Source organism: Ovis canadensis, chromosome 18, assembly GCF_042477335.2.
Source record: "Ovis canadensis isolate MfBH-ARS-UI-01 breed Bighorn chromosome 18, ARS-UI_OviCan_v2, whole genome shotgun sequence".
Taxonomy (NCBI): Eukaryota; Metazoa; Chordata; class Mammalia; order Artiodactyla; family Bovidae; genus Ovis; species Ovis canadensis.
Window position 1 is genome coordinate 31,618,193 of NC_091262.1, and position 20,418 is coordinate 31,638,610.

At 47.0% G+C, this 20,418-nt stretch overlaps 1 protein-coding gene across 3 annotated transcripts in view; it reads right to left on the reverse strand.

Moving 5' to 3' along the window:
- NTRK3 (neurotrophic receptor tyrosine kinase 3) overlaps window positions 1-20,418 on the reverse strand; it is a 410,810-nt gene that overhangs the window by 253,969 nt on the left and 136,423 nt on the right. For all 3 annotated transcript variants that reach the window (XM_069559286.1, XM_069559285.1, XM_069559287.1), the window contains exons 8-11: window positions 19,662-19,958; window positions 11,076-11,099; window positions 9,346-9,410; window positions 8,448-8,550 (exon numbers count right to left, since the gene is read on the reverse strand). In XM_069559286.1, the coding sequence (XP_069415387.1) occupies window positions 8,448-8,550; window positions 9,346-9,410; window positions 11,076-11,099; window positions 19,662-19,958 (489 nt within the window). The remainder of the gene's footprint in view (window positions 1-8,447; window positions 8,551-9,345; window positions 9,411-11,075; window positions 11,100-19,661; window positions 19,959-20,418) is intronic.

Sequence of the window (20,418 nt, forward strand, 5' to 3'; positions counted from 1 at the left end):
GGAACCTGTTGCAATGGCATGGGCTAGTAAGAACTGTGTTCTGCTGCCAAAATCGAATGAATCAGAGAGACAATGGCTTTGGCTGTAGAGCAGGCACGTTGGCCACCCTTGGGCCTGCTGTCCAGGAAGCAGGGACCTGCCAAGAACAGCCTGCAAGCAGGTAGTTACAGTAGAGAAACATTTTGTATCAGACTCAAACAAAAAAAAAAAAACACACACACACAGGGATTTCTCTTCGAAAAGAAGAGTCAGGCAGTGCTGGAAAACAGCTGGTTCCTGGATGCCTGAGAGAGGAACAGAGCAGGGCAGTCTTGCATGCCCAGTGGTGAGAGTAAGGCGTCTCTTGTGTCTCCTGCATAGGCCGGTGGGTTCTTTACCACCAGCACCAACCTCAGGAGCCTCGAAATCAAGGCCAGATAAGTGTATTTCCCAAGACAAAAGGAGCTACCTCATCAGCACCACCAGTGGTGGCCTCGTCCAGGGCCCAGGGCCCAGGGCCCCTTTCAGCTGTCTCAGAAGTCTCTGTCCCTAACCCACTCTTGTGTCAATTCCCTGGCTCTGTGCTCCCAGCTGTAAATGCAGGGATTCTTTCTCCCAGCTGAAAAAGAAATGCCAGTGAGAGGATCAAACCTTAGGATAGGACCCCCACCCCCACCCCCCCGCCACCAACCCTGGAAGAACCCTTCTGAGTCCAATGTCCCAAGCTTAGGAGAGAGGGCAGAAATGACTCCTCCCCAAGTCTAACCATCCCCTTTAACCAAGCAGTCACACCAGAGGGAAAACAAGGCCATTCAACGTGGGTAGCCGCCTCCAAGCTCTTTTGGCAGCAGGCAGTACCTCCAAATTCAAGACTCTGGCATGATTCTACAGTCCACTCGGAGGACAGTTACCATCTGTTTGTGGAGGGGAAAAAATGTTAATAACCCCCAGTCATAATCAAATAGGCAACCACTTTACTTTAAGTACCTATTAGCTGATGCTAAGTCACAATGGAACAATCCTGGAGTGCCCATCTACAGGCCCATCAGAGGCACCAGCACACATCCAACCATTAGAATGGACGGCAAGCAGATGAAGCACTTAAGGTTTTACCAGAAGCCCAGGCAGCTTTTCCTTCCCAGCCTCCCACCTCCTCTGCCTTGCCAGGTGGTCCCCAATGTGTCCAGAAAGAGAGAAAGGATGTCCTCTAAACTTGGGAAGCAAGACTCTTCCATCAGCTCCCACCTTTTCCCCAGGCCAGGTGTGTCCCAGCTTCAGAAAAGCAGAGTCATACTTTTGGAAGCCCCGTTGAAGTGGGATGGCATTCAAAGACAATTAGATAAGATACCGACTAAGCAAAGCTTATTTATTCATAATCCAGCTTCATCTCCCAGACCCTCCCAGACTCTCTGTGCACACCATGTACGTGGGAAAGCAGGCCAGCATTGCTCTAGCCAGCCATGACATTTGGCAGGCCATTTCATTTCCCTGGGTCTCTTTCCTTACCTGTACAATGGGGACATTAGCCTAATAAGTCTGAGGTCTGTTTCAACTCTAATAAACGATTATTCTGGTTCTTCTGTGGGGGTAAGAGGGAACCAAGACAAAGGAAGCTCACTACCACAGTGACTCTCATCTGGATATATATAAAGACGCTTACGCGACTTCCCCAGGGGCTCAGTGGACAACCCCGGCGCCTGCCAATGCAGGCATCAGTGCAGGAGACTTGGCTTCGATCCCTGGGTCAGAAGATCCCCTGGAGGAGGAAATGGCAACCCATTCCAGTATTCTTGCCTGAAAAATCCCATGGACAGAGAAGCCTGGCGAAGTTGCAAAGAGTTGGAAAGAGTCAGGAACAACTGAGCATGCACACATACCTAAATACATACATACATAAGACATGGTCAGATAAGACAGACCAAAGACTGTATTCTCTTTAAAAAAAAAAAAAATATATATATATATATATATATTAGTCTCTGCCCCCAGTTACTGACACAGGGCACCAAAGACCTTTGTTGGTCTTTTTTCAAAATGTTTATTTCTTTACTTGGCTGCATCTGGTCTTAGTTGCGGCCTGTGGGATCTAGCTCCCTAACCAGAGAGCTATCAAGAAGAAATACTGGACTTGTTTCCTGAACCTGGGTCCCCTGCATTGGGAGCACAGAATCGTAGCCACTGGACCATCAAGGCAGTCCTCCAAATGTATGCTCTTTTTACAGGCTCCAAAAACCCCACATATTTGCTTCCTGCTTTATTTAATAATGATGAGTCACCTTATATGAAAATTATAGGACCTGTTCAATTATTTAAAGACATACTTAGACAAAGCATCTTTTACCTGGTCATCATTCTAACAACCACGTGAACCAAAGATGCCAGATGCACTGTGGATCGTCATGGTGGGACAGCCAGCACCAAGCAGTCAGGTCATTCTAGGCGCCATGAAAAATGGGTGAGAACGCAAGGGAGGGGAATTCTAGACCCAACCCAGCTTAACTAGACTGAGAAACCAGAGTAAGTCACCTCTTTTCTTGCACCTCCTATGCTTCATTTTCTCATCTGTAAATACCAATGTTGTTAAGGCTGGCTAGATCCCTGTCATGATCTTCTGATGTATAATTTTTGAATATGATACTTTATGAATAAGCATGGTATAAGTTCCAAGCCATGTTCTTTCAGGCCCAGGATGCACTGGCACAATATAATGAGATGTTAAAATAGTGAACTATTTTTAAATATTTCTGTTGTTTGCTGTATTAGTCACTAAGTCATGCTCAACTCTTTTGCAACCCCATGGACTGCAGCCTGCCAGGCTCCTCAGTCCATAGGATTTCCCAGGCAAGAATACTGAAGCAGGTTGCCATTTCCTTCTCCAGGGGATCTTTCCAACCCCAGGGATGGAACCAACATCTCCAGTGGTTCCTGCATTGGCAGGCAGATTCTTTACTATTGAGCCACCTGGGGAGCCCATTTATTTCTGCACCTCCTGGTAAATGACCCCTGCCCTGAACCTCCCAACCACCCCATGATCCAGCAGTGATCATGAGTTAACACACGACCCAGCAGGGAGCCCCAGGGCCCTGCCCAGCAGGAGGGCTGGTGTCTGTTCTGACTGGCCAGGGCCTATACCACATCAAGCACTTCTGGATCATCCTGCTTGAAAGCACAGGGCTTCATCACAGTCCAAAGAATCCCCACCAGACACTCAGCCTCATTCTAGAATCTCTGTGATCGCAAGAGGAGAGGAACTCTAATCCTCACACCTCCACAGGAGAGAATCCAGACCTCTCCCCAGGCCAGAATTTTGATCAACAGGATGGCAGCTGATAGCAGTGAAAAGATGACAATGCATTTTCAGTTCATTTGTATAAGCTCTGGTCCATGCATTCATCCCCCATAAAACAGCTGCTCAGTGGAACGCCTATACACACCAACACGGCAAGAACTCTAACAAATGACAGGCAAGATGCGGAAGGGTGCTTGCAGTATAAACGTGCATACATTAAAACATACACAAAGTGATGCATCTTATAAATATACTCACATATGTATATATATATACATACATATGTAATATGTATCTCCACATCCTGTACATATCTGTGACAATTCTTAGGAGTTCTGCAGTCTTTAATTACGCTGTTTAAAACTGCTGGCACGCACATTCTCTTATCCAAATAAAATTTATTAAAAAGGTCTATAAGAGACAGAGATATACATATTGCATAGGCTAGTAAGGTGGTTTTTCCATAAGAGGTGATGGAAAAAATCCGAACGAGCTTTCTGGCAGACCCAATATTTTTGACTATTTTCTAGATATCTGTTGACAAAGGCAACTGTAATATCAAAAAAACCTATATATATATATGCATAAATACATACACACACATATGTATATACAAATATATAAGTGGAATTATAAAATTGAACTGGTTATCACACTTGGGCACTAAGATTGTCATAGGGTGGAGATAGTGGCTAATTTGACAGAGTATGAGGTTGGCTGGGAGAGAGCCATGAGGGTAAGTGGGATGTGCAGAGACAGCAGAGAAAGAGAGACAGAGACACAGGGAGAGAGACAAAACGAGCTGACTGATGGGTACACAGTGAACTCAGGCTAACGATTGCCCGGGGAAATGGGAGGGGCCATGGGACCAGGGGTGACAGTTAAAGCCATTTTAGTTTTTCATCAGTAATAAGAAAAAAAAAAATTAGATGCAGTATAAAACAAAACAGTGAGTTGGTCATTCTGAGTGGCAGGAATGGAATATGAGTGTTTGTTTAACTAATCTTCGTATTTTTTTAATATTTTTTAATTTCTCAGAAGGAATTCATCTGAACAAGTCCTTCCCATCCACACACTGTGTTCCAGGCCCTCAGATGTGGATGGTGGGAATTATTTATGAGTTTCCCAGATCATCCCCACTCTCCCTCCCACTGCCCAGACAGCTCAGATTTCCAAATGAGCCCTAACTAGCCCATTACTGATTAACAAGCTGTGTTTTTTTTTAAAAAAATGAGTAAAAATAAAGTCATTCATTTCTAAGTTCAGTAACTATTTGTCATAGACTGCAAAGTTTCAGGTATACGGGTAGAGTGATCGCAGGCTTCTGTGACAAGTCACTCCTGGTCTAACAGGACAGATGACGTCTGAGCAAAATAATGACAGTGCCCTAGGATTAGGGCAGAAGAAAACTATTTTTACTAAAAACTGTGCAGGACAAACTAGGGCATGATTAAGTCTTGAGAGGGCAGCCCTTCCTGGAAGGAGAATAAAAGGAGCCTGGAAAGGCTTACACACAAAGAAGAGAAGAAAATGACAACCACAGGCACCCTTGCAAACATCAGGCACACACAGATCTTAACACTCAGGGCAATCAGAAGAGGGAGGCGGGATCATTGCATCATTTTGAAGTTGGGGGAACAGAGACCGTGAGAAGTTAAGTAACTTTGCTGGGAACAAAGAGCAATTAAGTGACATTACAGATTCTAACCCAGAGTTGAAAATTCAAAGCTGAGGACAGGGTGGCTCAGACGAGAAGGAGGTTTGCCTGCTTCAGAGTTGGGGTGTTTCTGGTACCCACACTTTTGCTTTTTTTTTCTGGACTGGGATGCCTGCTGGCAATCAAAGATCAAGGGTGGATGCAGCCTGGGGCATTTGCTAGTCATCCTAAGATGAGAACTAAATACAATCAGGTGTAATAAAGACCAGAAAGATGCAGGCTTAATTCTAAACAGGGTCAGCCTTCAATACACCGTCACATCTTGCCTCTCATTTGAGCAGAACTTCTTTTGGTCACCTGGGTTTAAGGACTATTTCACTGCCAACCTCATGGACATGTTCTTGTAGCTCAGTAGGAACCGAAAAGGGCAGTTCAGCCTGAGAGAGGGGAGCAGGCACTGGGAGAGGCTCCAAGGACAGCTGAGGGGAAGGCGCCGCCCTGGGTGCTGCCTAATCCATCCGACATGGGGACACGCTGTTCCAGAAACCGGATGACAATTAATAGGAAAAATCTGCTCTCACAGCGCTGCCAAGCTTGTCGCAGGGCCTCAGCTGGTGGCGCGCCTCTCAGTGGGGAGAGCAGGAATGCCCCCTTCTTCCCTCTGCTCGAGGCTCTGATGTTTTCTCAGGTGAAGGGAGGAAGACAAAGGAAAGTTCCTCCCACAGTAGGAAAAGTCTGCACAAGAAATAGCACTAGGTCCTCAAAGCCAGGACTCCAAGCATGATGCTAAGATTGAAGACTCAGGGACTTCTCTGGTGGTCTACTGGCAGAGAACCCGTCTGCCAATGCAGGGGACACGGGTTCGATCCCTGCTCCGGAAAGATCCCACATGCTGTGGAGCAACTAAGCCCGCAAGCCACAACTTCTGAAACCTGAGCACCCTACAGCCTGTGCTCTCAAAAGCAGAAGCCATGAGCAGCGATAAGCGCATGCACCACAGAGAGAGTAGCTCCTGCTCAATGCAACTAGAGAAAGCCCTGTGCAGCAACAAGGGGACCCAGCACAGCCAAAAATCAATTAATTATCTTTTTAAAAGAAGATTGCAGGCTCCAACCTTACAGGCTGATGGCTCATCTTCCAAAACTGTGAAACCCTATTTGGCACGTGGGCTACTGGCAGATAAAATGTCTCCAGCCAAGGTACCTGACCATGGGCTCCTCTTGTTTAATAAGTCATCTGGCTTTGGGCCAAGCTTCTATATATGTATATATAGAAAGTTTTATAATTTGCCTGTGTGCATATTTCTCTTGGACAAAATATTTCATGTACTTCAAGAAAGCCTGGTTTGCCTTGTTGGGACTTGTTCAGCTTCACCAGAGCAGAAATGGGGGAGGCTTCTAGGAAGCCAGGCAGTCTGCCCCATTTCCTACCTTTCTGGTTCTCTACGCCATATCTCTTGCTATACATCAGTGTTCTAGCTTTATAGGACAGTCACAGACTCTTTTGAGAACATAATAGGATCTGAGGATTAGTTCCTTTCCAACCCCACACCCCCAGGCCATGAATAGACACTCAAACATTTGCATATCAATTCTTTGTTGTTGTTGAGTCACCCAGGCATATCTGACTTGCACTGAGGCCAGCCAGGCTTCTCTGTCCAAGCGATTCTTCAGGCAAGAATACTGGAGTGAGCTTCCATGTCCTTCTCCAGGGGAATCTTCCTGGCCCAGGGATCAAACCCTCATCTTTTCTGTCTCTTGCACTGGCAGGTGGGTTCTTTACCACTGAGCCACTTGAGAAGCCCACACTTAATTCAAGGGACCACTATCCCTGTGAATCTCATTTATGCTTTCCCCTTCAGTTCCTGAGTCCCCAGTCAAGACCCCCACCACAGATACCAGCTCTGGTGCAGAAGTCATAGAAATCATCTTTCTGGACCCCATAATCTCATCAGAAAGCTCCACCCTGAATCCTAGCTCAGGAACCTGATGGCCTGTCAAACCCTTCATCAGCCCTCCCCACCCATCTCCTATTAACATCAGCCATAAATGGAAACCCCAGCTGGGAATATATCTTGAAATTCAAGTTTCTGTTTAAACACTGGTACCCAGCCTCCCTTGAGCCATTTGGTCAGATCATCCTGGGACCAGGCAGATGGATGCTAATTTACCATATTAACCCCTTTTGTGCCAGTCCCCTTAACCCAAGTCTTGGTGGAGAGCCACTTCTCACGCCCGATCCCAGTGTTCATGGGGTTGAGTGCTCCTTGTCGTGGAAACCGGTCAGCAGATTTAGCAATCATGATGCTGTTGGCATCGTTTCTGGAACTCTGTGAAGAGCTATGTGCTGGAATACCCTGCATGGGCCACTTTCAATGCCAGAGGCTACCACCGACATCTAACTCTCTGAATGCCTTCTCATCACAACTCCACGGATAGGCGCAGGCAAGGGCAAAACCTGGTTACTCAGAAAGTCCCTTTGTTTCAGGAGGCAGGTAGCTAGGTATGAGCAGATAAATGGGGCAGGAGCCAGGTGGCCAGAAACCACACAGCCTGTACACAGCAGGGGTCCACAGGCAGACAGAGGAAAGCAGGGACCTTCAGACTCACAGCAAACCACATATTTTGGGTGATAAGGGTTCAAGCAGCAAAGAAAGGTGAGGAAAGGCAGGAACGTCCTGAGTCTAAATGCCATCTTTCATTCATTGTGTTCTCATTACACGCTGGGCTTCCCAGGGGGCACTATCGGTAAAGAACCCACCGGCCAATGCAGGAGACGTAAGAGATGTGCGTTTGATCCCTGGGTAGGGAAGATCCTCTGGAGGAGGGCATGGCAACCCATTCCAGAATCCCATGGACAGAGAAGCCTGCTGGGTTATAGTCCACAGAGTCACAAAGAGTCGGACACAACGAAGAGACTTAGCACGCACACACCCTCTCATTATAACAAGATTAGCCTTACAGATAGGAAGTACTCATCATGCATAAACGCCATGACACTTTTGATCTAAGCTAAACAGGGACAGAAGTTCTTCCTCCCCTTGGGAAAATGGAGCTGGGATGAAAAATCAGGCAAGTCTACCCCCAAACCTCTCCTTCCTCAGTGAATATTCTGCCCATTCATTTATATGCCCCTCATAACTGGCTTGCCGAAGAGACCCAGACAGATGAATCCCTCATCTGTCTGCCCGCTCTCCCTCTAAGAGTGTCTCCTTGCTTAAACAAATTTTCACTTTACTTTCTTAACCTCTCTGCATCATCTTGGCACCAGCCCATTGAAGCCATGTTTTCGGTCATCACAGAAAAACCAACTGATCCACAGTCTGGTCCTCACAGACACCAATACTGCCTTCAATCCATCATTACCAATAATAAAGGTGTAGACAGGAGTCACCAGCCAGGGCCACTTAAGCCCCCCACAAGAGACCCACTCAGAGAGCAGAGAGAGACCAAAACAGCATCTTTTGATCAAAAGGAGCCATGGTTCCCGATCCGACCCTCGCAAATGAACAGCCCACCTTACCTTTCATTCCAAATTTGGACCGTCGCCCATACTTGTTGATCATGATAAACAGAACCACCAACAGGACACAGGCAAAAGCTGCAAGTCCAACTGCTATGGATACCTGTTAGGAGCCAAACACAGACAAGCGAGCGCTGTCACTGAAAACCCGAGGGCTGTGTAACACACGGGCTCAGATGAGAACAGCGCTCGTATAGGAGCGACCGGAGCCCTCCCAGAACTCCAGTAAACTCCAGAACTTCTCAGACTGAAGAAAGTCTTAAGAAGACATAACTTATGAGGTTCTACAAATATCAAAAAATAAATTACCCAAATCGACTAGAGAAAACCTCCGCAATTCAGCGTTCTGAGCTCTCTCGGCTAGGGCCATCCCAACAGACTCAGGAGGAAGCCCAGAGAGGCTTCTGTCTATTGTCTCATTGTGGTTTTAATTAGCAAGTACATCCTGCATCTTCACATTAACCTGCCTGGGCTAATATTCTTATCCATGAGATTCTAAAAAGACCTCTTTCCTTTCCTCCCCAGAGAAATCTCAGGCCCTGAGATGGGGGTAGGGGCACCTCCCACCCAAGAAGACAACCCGGGCAACTCTGACTTTTGTAAAAGTTTGTACAATTAGCAGCCCCTTCAAATCAGGCCCAGCTGGCTGCTAATGCAGTGGGAATTCTCAAACTCTTCTCTTCCAAGCCCAGGGGCTTAAAGCAGATCCTCAAAGACTTCCTCAAACAATGAATTTTTCTCATCAAGTTTCAACCACCTGAGAGGAGGTCATTCATCACGGCTTCTTTATGCCACAGTTCCAAACAAGGCGGTGCTTGGAAAAGTTGACGACTTAAAATAGAAGGCGGAAAACCACTGCATCAGTAAACACCTTTCTCTTGACCAAGAAGTGACTCACCCCAAAAGTGTCTTCCTCTGGTTTGTGGGTCACAGTGATAGGAGGGGTGGGGCTCACTTCGTAGACTGAAAACAAACAGAAAACAGAAGAGTCGTTGGTTTGCTGGCCACAAGAACCTCCCCCACAGTTCTTACCCAACTCCCAAGCCTTCTCGAAAGTTCTTCCTAGAGAATACGCCTTTGAAGTCAGACTCTGTCTGACCTCTCCAGGCTTTGCAGGGGTCCCCAGAGACCAGATTCCCAAAGGCTCCCTGGCAGGTGTTGACAGCTCAAGGGCAGACTGCATAGACATAAAGAGCCTTCACTCTCATCCCCCGATTCACATCCCAGAGTAAAGAACCTAACCCTAACCTGGGCAACACGGGCTATGAGCTATTGGATAGATAAGAGGAAGGGAGATGGTTTGGGATCACAGCCAGGGTCTGGATTCAGCCCATTTTGTCAGTGAAGGCAGCTTTGTTTGGCTACACACAGCTCCTCTCTGCATCCCTTATCCTGTCCCTTCTTTCTATGCCCATCCTGTTCCCTCTTCACTCCTCAGTGAGATCCAGGAGGCCTGTGGCCCCACAAACTACCCACTATCCATTGCCCTGAGGCAGATTTCAGAGCACAGTGGCAGCTTCAGTTAAGCAACAAGGTTATCTGACTAGGAAACACCAGGTCTTCCCAGCAAGGCCTGGGGGAGCAGCAAAGCCTCCCTCAGACCTCCATCTGTAATCACCAACTTATCCAGACACCCCCGGTTCAAATTTCTCCGGAGGGATATTCTGTGAGATGACAAGTCCTCTAAGACCAAGGACAAATAAAGGAATTACAGGTGATATTTACAGCTGAGCTGAACAGCAATGCATGTCCTAAAAAAGACTGTCTGCTGTCTCAGGCCACATAAGAAGCTGAAATGACTTCAGCTGTCACCATTCCTCTGCCATGGGGGACAAAAGGAAAAGGAATAAATATGGGTTCCCCTACAGTCCATGAGCAGACCCCCAAGTCCTTTGGGAGTTGTCTAGTCCTGGCTCTGAATCGCTTATAGACTGAGCCTCAATAATTTCATTTAAAGACAGATGAGCCTATGGGAGACCTTGCCAGTCACAGCTCCACTTGTCTTGTGTGCTCAGTTGCTTCAGTTGCATCCTACTCTTTGCGACCCCATGAACTGTAGCCCGCCAGGCTCCTCTGTCCATGGGTTTCCCAGGCAAGAATACTGGAGTAGATTGCCATGCCCTCCTCCAGGGGATCTTCCTGATCTAGGGATTGAACCCATGTCTCTGAGGTCTCCTGCACTGGCAGGCAGATTCTTTACTACTAGCACCACCTGGGTGGGTTCTGGCCAAATTCCCTGACTCTTGAAGCAGGTGACAAACACTAACATCATAGGCTCCACATTCTCTCTGCAAGAACAACTGAGATGCTCAGCACGGGTCCACCGGGGCACATGAACCCCACACCCTTCCTGACACCACCTCTCTCTGTCTGGGTAGGAAGACCCGCAACATGGTCAGGCCCTAGAAAACTGCTGGAAAACTGAGGCAGCAAGTGACCGTCTAAGAGGTGTGGGCTTGGAACTGCCCAAGAAGAGCTTCCACTCTCCTTTCACAGTTCACTTGGATCCTCTCAGTGGCCATGGGTCTGGGGATGGTGATAAAACAGGAAAGAGGGCTATCTGGACTCAGTAGTCACCAAAAGTATCAGAATAAGCCACTTTCAAAGCAAAAGGTAAAAGAGACTTACAAGAGACAAAGTTATCCGTGCTCTCTGCAAAAAAAAGACAGAGATAATTAACAAACGTAATAAAAATCGGAACAGCCTCGCTCTATCTTCTTCATAGCTATGACCTCTCCCACTCACCATGATCCCCTGTTGCCCTGGCAACTGAAAACTAAAACCCTTGGCACATCACCCTTCCCCCACACCCTATTACTCCTTAGAAGGTGGTCTTCCAAATGGGGAAGGAATAAGAGCTAAAACTCCTGGGTTTCAAGGGAGGTGGCCTGGCCCACCTGGAGACTGGAAACCAAACCATGAGGTGAGGAATTAAATCCAGACTCCCCGTCACACCCACAGCCTTCCCTCAGGTACCCAGTGCATTGGGGATGTTGGTGGACATGAGAGCCCAGAAGAAATGCTGCAGGATGGGCATCTGTGATCTTCCTGGGAAATGCCAGCTATGATCTCAAGATCATAAGTCCCCAACTGTAAAGTTTATTCTAGTAGGTCACTGAGACATGCTTGGGAATCCCTCTAGAATCTATTTCCCAGATGAAAATGTGCTATTGAGTCTTCGGCCTTTAGAAATGATCACCTAATAATGAAAGCCAATCATTACTGGGCATTGATTATGAGATGGGGGTGTGAAAAATGCTTTATGTAACACATCACCCAATCCTATACTGACCCTGGGAGATAGGTAGCATTACACCCTTCCATCAGGAGAGTAAACAGACATACAGAGATCAAGTGACTAACTGAATGTCACTCATCTAAGAAGGGATACACCTGGATTCAAGCCTGGGCTCAGAACCAGTTTGTCAGAGATTCTCACACTTCAGCCTGCCACAGAGGCATCCAGGAGATGACCACTACTATCCTCCAACAGAAAGAATGAGGGCTTCTTGGAGAAATGCATAATTCTGGGGCTGAGGAAGAAAAAGTAAAAGATGTGCCTAGAACATCTTGTGGTATTGAAAAGCAAGAAAGCACCCAAAAATTATTAGGGGAAGGAAGAAAGGACGCAGGAGCCACCGTGATGGGGTTTCCAATGGCCAAACCAGGGATGATTTGAGCAACAAAATATAATGACCATCATAGGTTGTTATGAGCTGAATTATATCTGCCCAAAATTCAGACACAGAAGTCCTAACCCCCAGTACCTTAAACTTTAACTATATTTAAAGGTAGGGTCTTTAAGAGGTAATTAAGTTAAAGTCATTAGCAACCTAGAGGAATAGGTGGGATAGGAGGGTGGGAAGGAGGTTCAAGAGGGAGGGGACGTATGTATACTTATGACTGAATCACACTGCTGTATGGCAGAAGCCAACACAACACTGTAAAGTAATTATCCTCCGATTAAAAAAACAAATATTTTTCTCCCCTTGCAGAAAGTTCAGAAAAAATAAACTCATTGAGGTGGGCACTAATCCAATATGACCTGTGTCCTTATAAGAGAGCATTAGGACATAGTTATACGGAGGCAGATGAAGACACACGGAGATGACAACCATCTGCAAGTCAAGGAGAGAGGCTCACAAAGAACCAGCCCTTCTGATACCTTGATCTCAGACTGCAAGCCTCCAGAAGTGTAAGAAGATACATTTATGCTGTTTAAGCCATTTAGTCCCTGACACTTTTTCTCATGGCAGCTCTAGCAAATTAACACATGGATTGTAATTCACAGAACAAAATAAATACCCATGAGTCCATACTGATATAAGAAGTAATTTAATCAACAAATGAGGAAGAAAAGAAAGCACTTCCTTACAATAATATTCCAATTAATAAATAGAAAGGAAAGGATGGAACTAGAAAAAAATCACCATTAACAAATGGCACGTTAATATTTGTTTCAGGCAAGAATCACCAACGAATGCTAAAATTAATATGTGAAAGAATGATAAGAAATGATATTTATAAAGCTTCAAAATATGATGCTTATTAATTACAGAAAGGAAAAAAATATCATTTTGGAGTGGAGAAACCTGGCAGACACCATCTTCACCAAGTGAGAAAGTTAACACCACAGGTAATGAGACGTACAGATATCATGTACCCCCAACACAATGTACTGAAAGGGCACAACATTACTTCTGTGACACTTTTACCAAAAACACATAACTGGCATTTAATTGTGAGAAAACACCAGGCAAACCCAAACTGTAGGATAGCCTACATATAACTAGTGAATATGTACACAGATCATATAACTGGTGAATAAGTATGCAGATCATATAACTAGTGAATAAGTACACAGATCATATAACTAGTGAATATGTACACAAATCACATAACTGGTGAATATGTACACAGATCATATAACTAGTGAATAAGTATGCAGATCATATAACTAGTGAGTGAATATAAGTACAAAGACCATGAAAGACAAAGAAAGGCTGATGAACTGCCCCAGATTTAAAGAGAATACGGTAACATGGCAGCTAAGTGCAATGTATAATCCTGGATTGGATCTCAAGAAGAGAAGGACAACTGATAGAATTTAGATAAAGTCTGTAGATTAGGTAATAGGGTTGCATCAATATCACTCCTGGGTGTGATCACTGCACTGTGATTATGTAAGATGGCAACATTGGGGAAGCTGGGTGAAGGGTATAAGAATGTCTTTTGTATTCTTTTGCAATTTGGGAGGGTAAATCTCAAACTATTTCAAAATCAAGAACTTAAAATTTTTTTAACTTTTTAAAAAAAGAAATACGGATTATCGATCCTCACCCCAGAGTTTCCGATTCAGGAGGTCTGGAGTGGGTCTCGAGAATTTGCGCTTTGACCAAGTTTTCAGGTGATGAGGATGCTGCTCCCTTTGAGAACCCCTGCACTGTAGCACAGCTCCTCCTGTCACAAGCCTACCACACTCTAAAAACAACAACTCACTCATTCATTCATCATGGACCTTCTATTTGCCAGACATTTGGCTAGCTAAGCTTTCAGTCATTGCAACTTAAGCTCTGCTCTCTAACTACCTGTGGAGAAAATGATGCTTTCTATGAGGAAGGAGTCCTTTAAAGAAAGTTCTACGTATAGTAAATGCACTGTTAGTAGATTTCTTGTTCATCGTCTGCTTTTCATGATTCAAGGGACAGCAATACGGCTTTGCCCAAATTCCTTCATACCCCCAGCCTTTTCTAAACTTCAAGTGACCAACTACCTGATTTGGGAGGAAGATGGGGGTCAAGGGACCCTAGCTGTGGTTTCAGAGAAAAGAGACATGCCAGATTAACTCATAGATAAAACTGATTTGCATATTTCTCATAAGTTTTTCCTTTATTGGAGAATATTCTCATGTCAGCCAAATGTTTCAGCCGAATCTGTGAACCCTGTAATTTCTCAGTGACCCTATGAATGCTTAGCTCCTTTGTAGGAGCCTGGTGACATGTATTCACCCAGGAAACACATGACACCTGGAAGAGCCAGACCTCTGGGGTTCTCTGTAATCTGTGGGAGGACTTGAAACTCCACCCTGGAAGAGGATGGTACCCAAGAGTGGTCCTCATCTCTGCCTGCACCAGCAGGCTGGGAGAACAACTGGACTCATGTGCCAAGGCAGCATCTGAATCCCAAAGGGGACCAGGCGCGAATGGAAGGCATATGTCTCCTCCAGATCGCAAACTCCTCAAGAAAAACTCACTGGGAAAAGCCAGTGGGGTCCAGAGAAAAGAGAAGAGAGGCAGCAGCTTGCATCCAGACAGACAGAGATGCACTGAGATGTGATGACGTGAAGAGATGGCCTGGCTTCAGATGTGAGGACAGAGGAGGGAGCTGCGCCAGGCATCCACATGCTCGGCCCACCCCACGCAGATGGCCACACGCGGCTGCCCGCTCCACTTCCCCAGCACCCACAAGGCTGGGAGCACGTTCTAGTCTCAACAAGTTCCTTAGGGGAAAGAAGCCAGTCTTGATGCCGCTAAGGGCGCTAGTGCAATGGTTTCTCCCCTCGGTGGCACCTAGGGCCCTGAGGGAATTCTGGTTTCTGCTGTCACAATGAAGAGACTTCCTGGCCAAGTGAAAAAAGGAGAACTCAAGAGTTATGGCAGCTCACTTGTTCCTAAATGTTTCGTCAAGTATTCGCAGATATTCGTTGCAGGAGTGCAGGCAAACACACACACACACACACACACACACACGTGCACGCACACATAAATACACATATATGCACACACACATAAACATACACTCACAAACATAAATGCACACATACATACATAAGCACATAAATGCACATACATACACACACAAGTACAAACAGATGCACATGCGTGCGCACACACTCCCTGCTTACACACATACATGCACACACAAAAACATACATATACACATGCATACATACATGTACACATGTATACATAAACACACATTCACCCATACACACACACAAACACATGCACACACACACACACATCCCTTGCATACACACATACACACATACACACACACATGCACACACACTGTGCATATACATAAATATACATTCAGGCACCCCCATAAATACATACATGCACACACACACGTACAAACACATACACATGCATGTATGCACACATCCCTTGCATATACCCAAACACACACATAAACACACACATACATGCACACACATAAACATACACTCACGCACGTTACCACACATGCATGCATGCACATTCACCCATATACATGTACAAGCATGCACATACATGCACACACACACACACACCCCTTGGCAACATTCCCCCTGCTATCACATCATCTAAGGATCCCTAATGGTGACCTTCCAGGTACCACCCTGACCCTGACATGATCCCCAGCCTCCCCTGACACTCAGATCCCTGACTCCTCATGGGCCCACTCTTACACCCAGATCCTTTTTGGTGGCCCCTCCAAGATCCTGGAACATGAAAGAAGATCCCATGCTCCTAGAACACATCTTCCTTTCCAAGGACTAGCTCCACACTAAGGCTCAAACTCCAGGCGGAACATTCTAGTGCTTCCCCGGAAATGCAGAAGGAACCACCAACATTTGCATAGGATGTGAAGCTTACAGAAAGCTTTCCCGGAACATTTTCATCTCAATGTCCTGCTCGGAGAAAATCCTCTGATCGAAGCCTCTGCATCTTCAGACGCTTCCACTCAGTGTATTCATTTCAATCCAATCTCTCTTGTGGGCCTCCGACGCACGAACAGTCAGGAAAGAAGGCCTTCACCTTCAGATCTCCGTCCCCTCCCCAAACAAATCCACTTTCAGTTGTCCTTGGGTGTTTTGGTTTTTTTTTTTTTTAATAAAAACAAACTAGTTTTGCTATTACTCTGTACCAAGCACCGTGGGAGATATTTTAGGCAGAGTGACCCACTGTCTGTAAATTAATCTTCACCACAGTCTCTGAGGCAGAAGCAAGGGGGCTGAGTAACCTGCCTGAGATCACAGAGCTGATGGGCAGCTGAGTGAGCATCTGAACCCTGGCTTGTGACTCCATAACCACTACCCTCGATGAAACTGCCTGAAGACGGTCTGTTAGAACTTCCCAGCTTGATTACAGAGTGACTACCAATTCCAGAACTCCTGGACTCAACTCCTTAACTCTGCCCAGAATCCGGGTCCAGGCCAACAGTGGTTGAACCATCCCTCTGTCCGGACACAGAGCGAAACACTTGGCAGGCATCACTTCATTCATTCTCATGACTATTTAGGCAGGAGCTCTGGTTATCATCCAAATTTTACAGATGAAGAAACAGAGGTACCTCACGCCAACTGTGTACCAAGCCCTATTCTAGGAGCTGAGGCCACCTGTCCAGTAGGACCACAGATGCGGTTTGCACCTCAATCTGTCTGATTTCAGAACTTCCGCTCTTAACCTCTTAACCCAGACATGCTTTGCTGTCTGGGAGTGAGGGGGTACAAATGACAAACACAACCTCCCCACTACTTTACAGCAAGAGAAGAACAGGAATCCACCAAGAGCGTTTGTACCCAGGGCTCAGCAGGTGTGCAGTTTACTGCCTGAGTCACGGGATGACTGACTCTCCTGAATGCCTAGCTGTTTTTTCACTGTCACAACTGGCCCATCTCTTCCCCGTCACTGCCTTTTCATCATCCAGTGATTCCTTTACGAACAAGCAAAGCTTCGCACAGGAAGGCCCTGGCAGGGTGCAGGTGGGTCCGAGAAACCCGCTTCAGGTGAGCGGTTTGCCTTCAAGCTCCTCTATGCCTCCACCCTCTCTCCTGCCTCCTCGGTCCACCACATGCCACAGCGGCAGCTGGCAAATAAGAGCGTCTGAATTTTGCGGGTGGGAGGGCTTGTCAAGACACAGAGTGCTGGGCCCCACCCCACAATTTCTGACTCAATAGGTCTGGGTGGGGTTCTAGGATTTGAGTTCTAAAACCTGCCCAGGTGATGTGGATGCGGCTGGTCTGGGGACCACTCCTGGAGAACGACTGGCCTGATTGGAGCTGATAAGGTGATAGGGGTGTCCAGAGGTGATGAGGAGGGGCAGCTGTGTCTCTTGGGGTCAGAGAAGGTGTACGTACGGCTGGGAGGATGCAGAGAAGGGCTTCCCTCCCAGTGGGAAAAGCCACGCCCTGCACCATTCCACTGATCCCGCTGCCCCGTGGCCAGCTCACCCTCTGTGGACAGGAGCCGGAGTGTCTTGCCCCATCTCTCAAACATTCAAGGGCTCCCCCTCTCTCCAGACCCCAGGAGTTTCCCTCTAAGAACAGAAGCATCACTTGGCAGGAGCTTCACTCCTCACTCATGAGGGAGTGTAGATTCTCCTCTTTTTAAAAAAATTGTGTCAGTTTCGGCTGCACAGCAGAGGGAATCACCATACGTACATATATATTTCCTCTTCTCTGGGTTTCCTTCCCATTTAGGTCACTACAGAACATCGAGCAGAGTTCCCTGTGCCGTCCAGTAGGTTCTCATTGGTTATCTATATTCTACACAGTAGTGTATACATGTCAACTTCAATCTCCCAGTTCATCCCACTTCGCTTTCCCCCGTCAGTGTTCATACACCTCCTCTTTAAAAACAGATTCCATTTTCTAATCACCAGATGGGCATGAGCAGGGCAAAGGGCCACTCCAGCCCTTAATGCCAACAAAGCCTAGCCTGACTTTATGGTCCCGAAAAGCAAAGCGTCTCTGCATCTGAAGGTCGCTGCTTCCACAGTGCCGACCGGGACTCTTCCAGTTCTTAAAAAGCCCCATGTGACCCGTGGTGGGAAGTGCCCTGAGGCCCTTTACTGGGTATACTAGGAATGATGTTGGAAATGTCAGACCATATGGGATGGCCAGGGTCTCAAACACTGGCACATTCTCAGTCCTCTCGTGAGTGATAGCATCATCACTGCTTCATAGAACTCCGTGCAAGAATTTAGCTTCCCAGGCAGTCTCTTCTCTCCAGAGTGTCTCTCAGTGTCTCCAGAGTTCAGGTTTCCTTGTGCTAAGATTTAAATGGCCCCTTGGAGCTGCTCCCTGATGGTTATCTGTACATTGTAAAGTCACCTTCACATAAGCAGATGCTGCAGTGTTAGTCCTCCACTTGTGTGTGTGTGTGTGTGTGTGTGTGTGTGCGCGCGCGCGCGCGCGTGCATGACATCAGTCTTTACTGATATCTTTACTGATATCTGCTCTACCCTTTACCTCATTAGAAGCCTGGATTTCTAGGAACTGAAGGCTGAGAGGTCCTCTAGCTTGTTCCCAGCAGAAATCAGCAAGGTCATCAAAGATACATGACTTCACTAATAGAAACTTATCAGCTGCCAAATCGACCAAGAGATGCTGCAGCCACTTTCACTAAACTCTGGAAGTGTTTTCTTCTCCTCCAACTCCAGGAAGGTATTTGAAATATTCCAGCCCAGACAAAGACAGACTCCCCTCCCAAATATTCAAACAAAATGTTTTCATTATTTCAATGACCTCTCCTTCCCCGACCCATCCACTGGACATCAGCACCATCCAGGTTGATGGCATCAGGAACTCCCCACCCGTCAACTCACCACAGCGTTGGAGGAAAGAAGCCACAGACCTGGAAGCCTCAACCCCAGGCAAAGCCTTGCTTCTACCCAGCAAGCGGAAAGAGATTTAACTTTTCTGTTAAACATGGGGATGAATCAGATAGACCTTGAAGCCCCTTACAGGGAAGGTCATCAAACCATCACTAGGTATCAAAGCCTGTGACACACGCTTTGTCTACTTTAAGTTATTTAACAAAAGTCACAAGATTCTTATGGGAGCAGTACCGTCATGCCCATTTCACAGATGAGCGTATTGAGGTAATGATCAGGCCCAGAGTCCCCCAACAAACACAGGACTGGGTCCAAATTCTCCACCATTCTGACCCAGTTCTCAAGTCCCTACTTACTCTACCATAACACCATATACCCTTATATGCATAGCTGTGTATTTCCAAGGGATCTTGGCTTTTACTGTGACTGCTAACATCAGAGACTTTATCTAGTTTATATAAAATTCAGGTGGTGGCCGAAGATGTTCCAAAGTGTGTGTGGTTGCTGGTGATGATGGTATCCGTGTTGATGCTGCTTCTCCTCAAGCCCCCACACCCCAACCCCCCTGAGTGCCTGGAGGTATGAGCCACTCCAGGGCAGCTCCACCCTCACCTGGAAAGGGCTCCTTGAGGAAGTGGCCATTGATGGTCTGGTTGGCGGTGCCCAGGGGGTTCTTGGCGATGAGGGTGTAGTTGCCGTTGTTGTAGTGGGTGGGCTTGTTGAAGAGCAGGCAGCCCTCGGAGACCTCGCCCTCCTGGTAGTATTCCATGTGGATGATCTTGGACTCACGCAGCGGCTGGCCGTTGTGCAGCCAGTGCAGCGTGGGCGGCGGGTTGCCACGCACCACAAACTCGATGCAGTGCTCCAGGCGCAGCTCGGGCTCCTCCAGGCTCACCACACGCGGGGGGTCTGCCAGGGGACAGGCCAGCTGAAGCCCAGGCCATGGAATCTCCCATGTCCTGGAGCAGCCTTCCTGGAGCTGGGGCGGGCAGCCCAATTCTTCAGGCATGCATGCATGCTCAGTCGTGTCCGACTCTTTTGCAGTCCCATGGACTATACCCCACCAGGCACCTCTGTCCATGGGATTATCCCAGCAAGAATATTGCAGTGGGTTACCATTTCCTTCTCCAAGGGATCTTGCCAACCCAGGGATCTAGCCCTTGTCTTCTGCATTTCCTGCATGAGCAGGAAGATTCTTTATCACTGCTACCTGGGAAGCCTCACTTCTTCCCCATCAGCTCTAAAAAGACTAAGGGAATCAGAAGTCCCCCACTCCCCATCAACACCAACACCACCCCCAAAGAGGTGAAGAGATGTGTGTCTTCACCGGAGCTTCCTGGGTCCACTACAGCTGGAGGGTCCCTCTCAT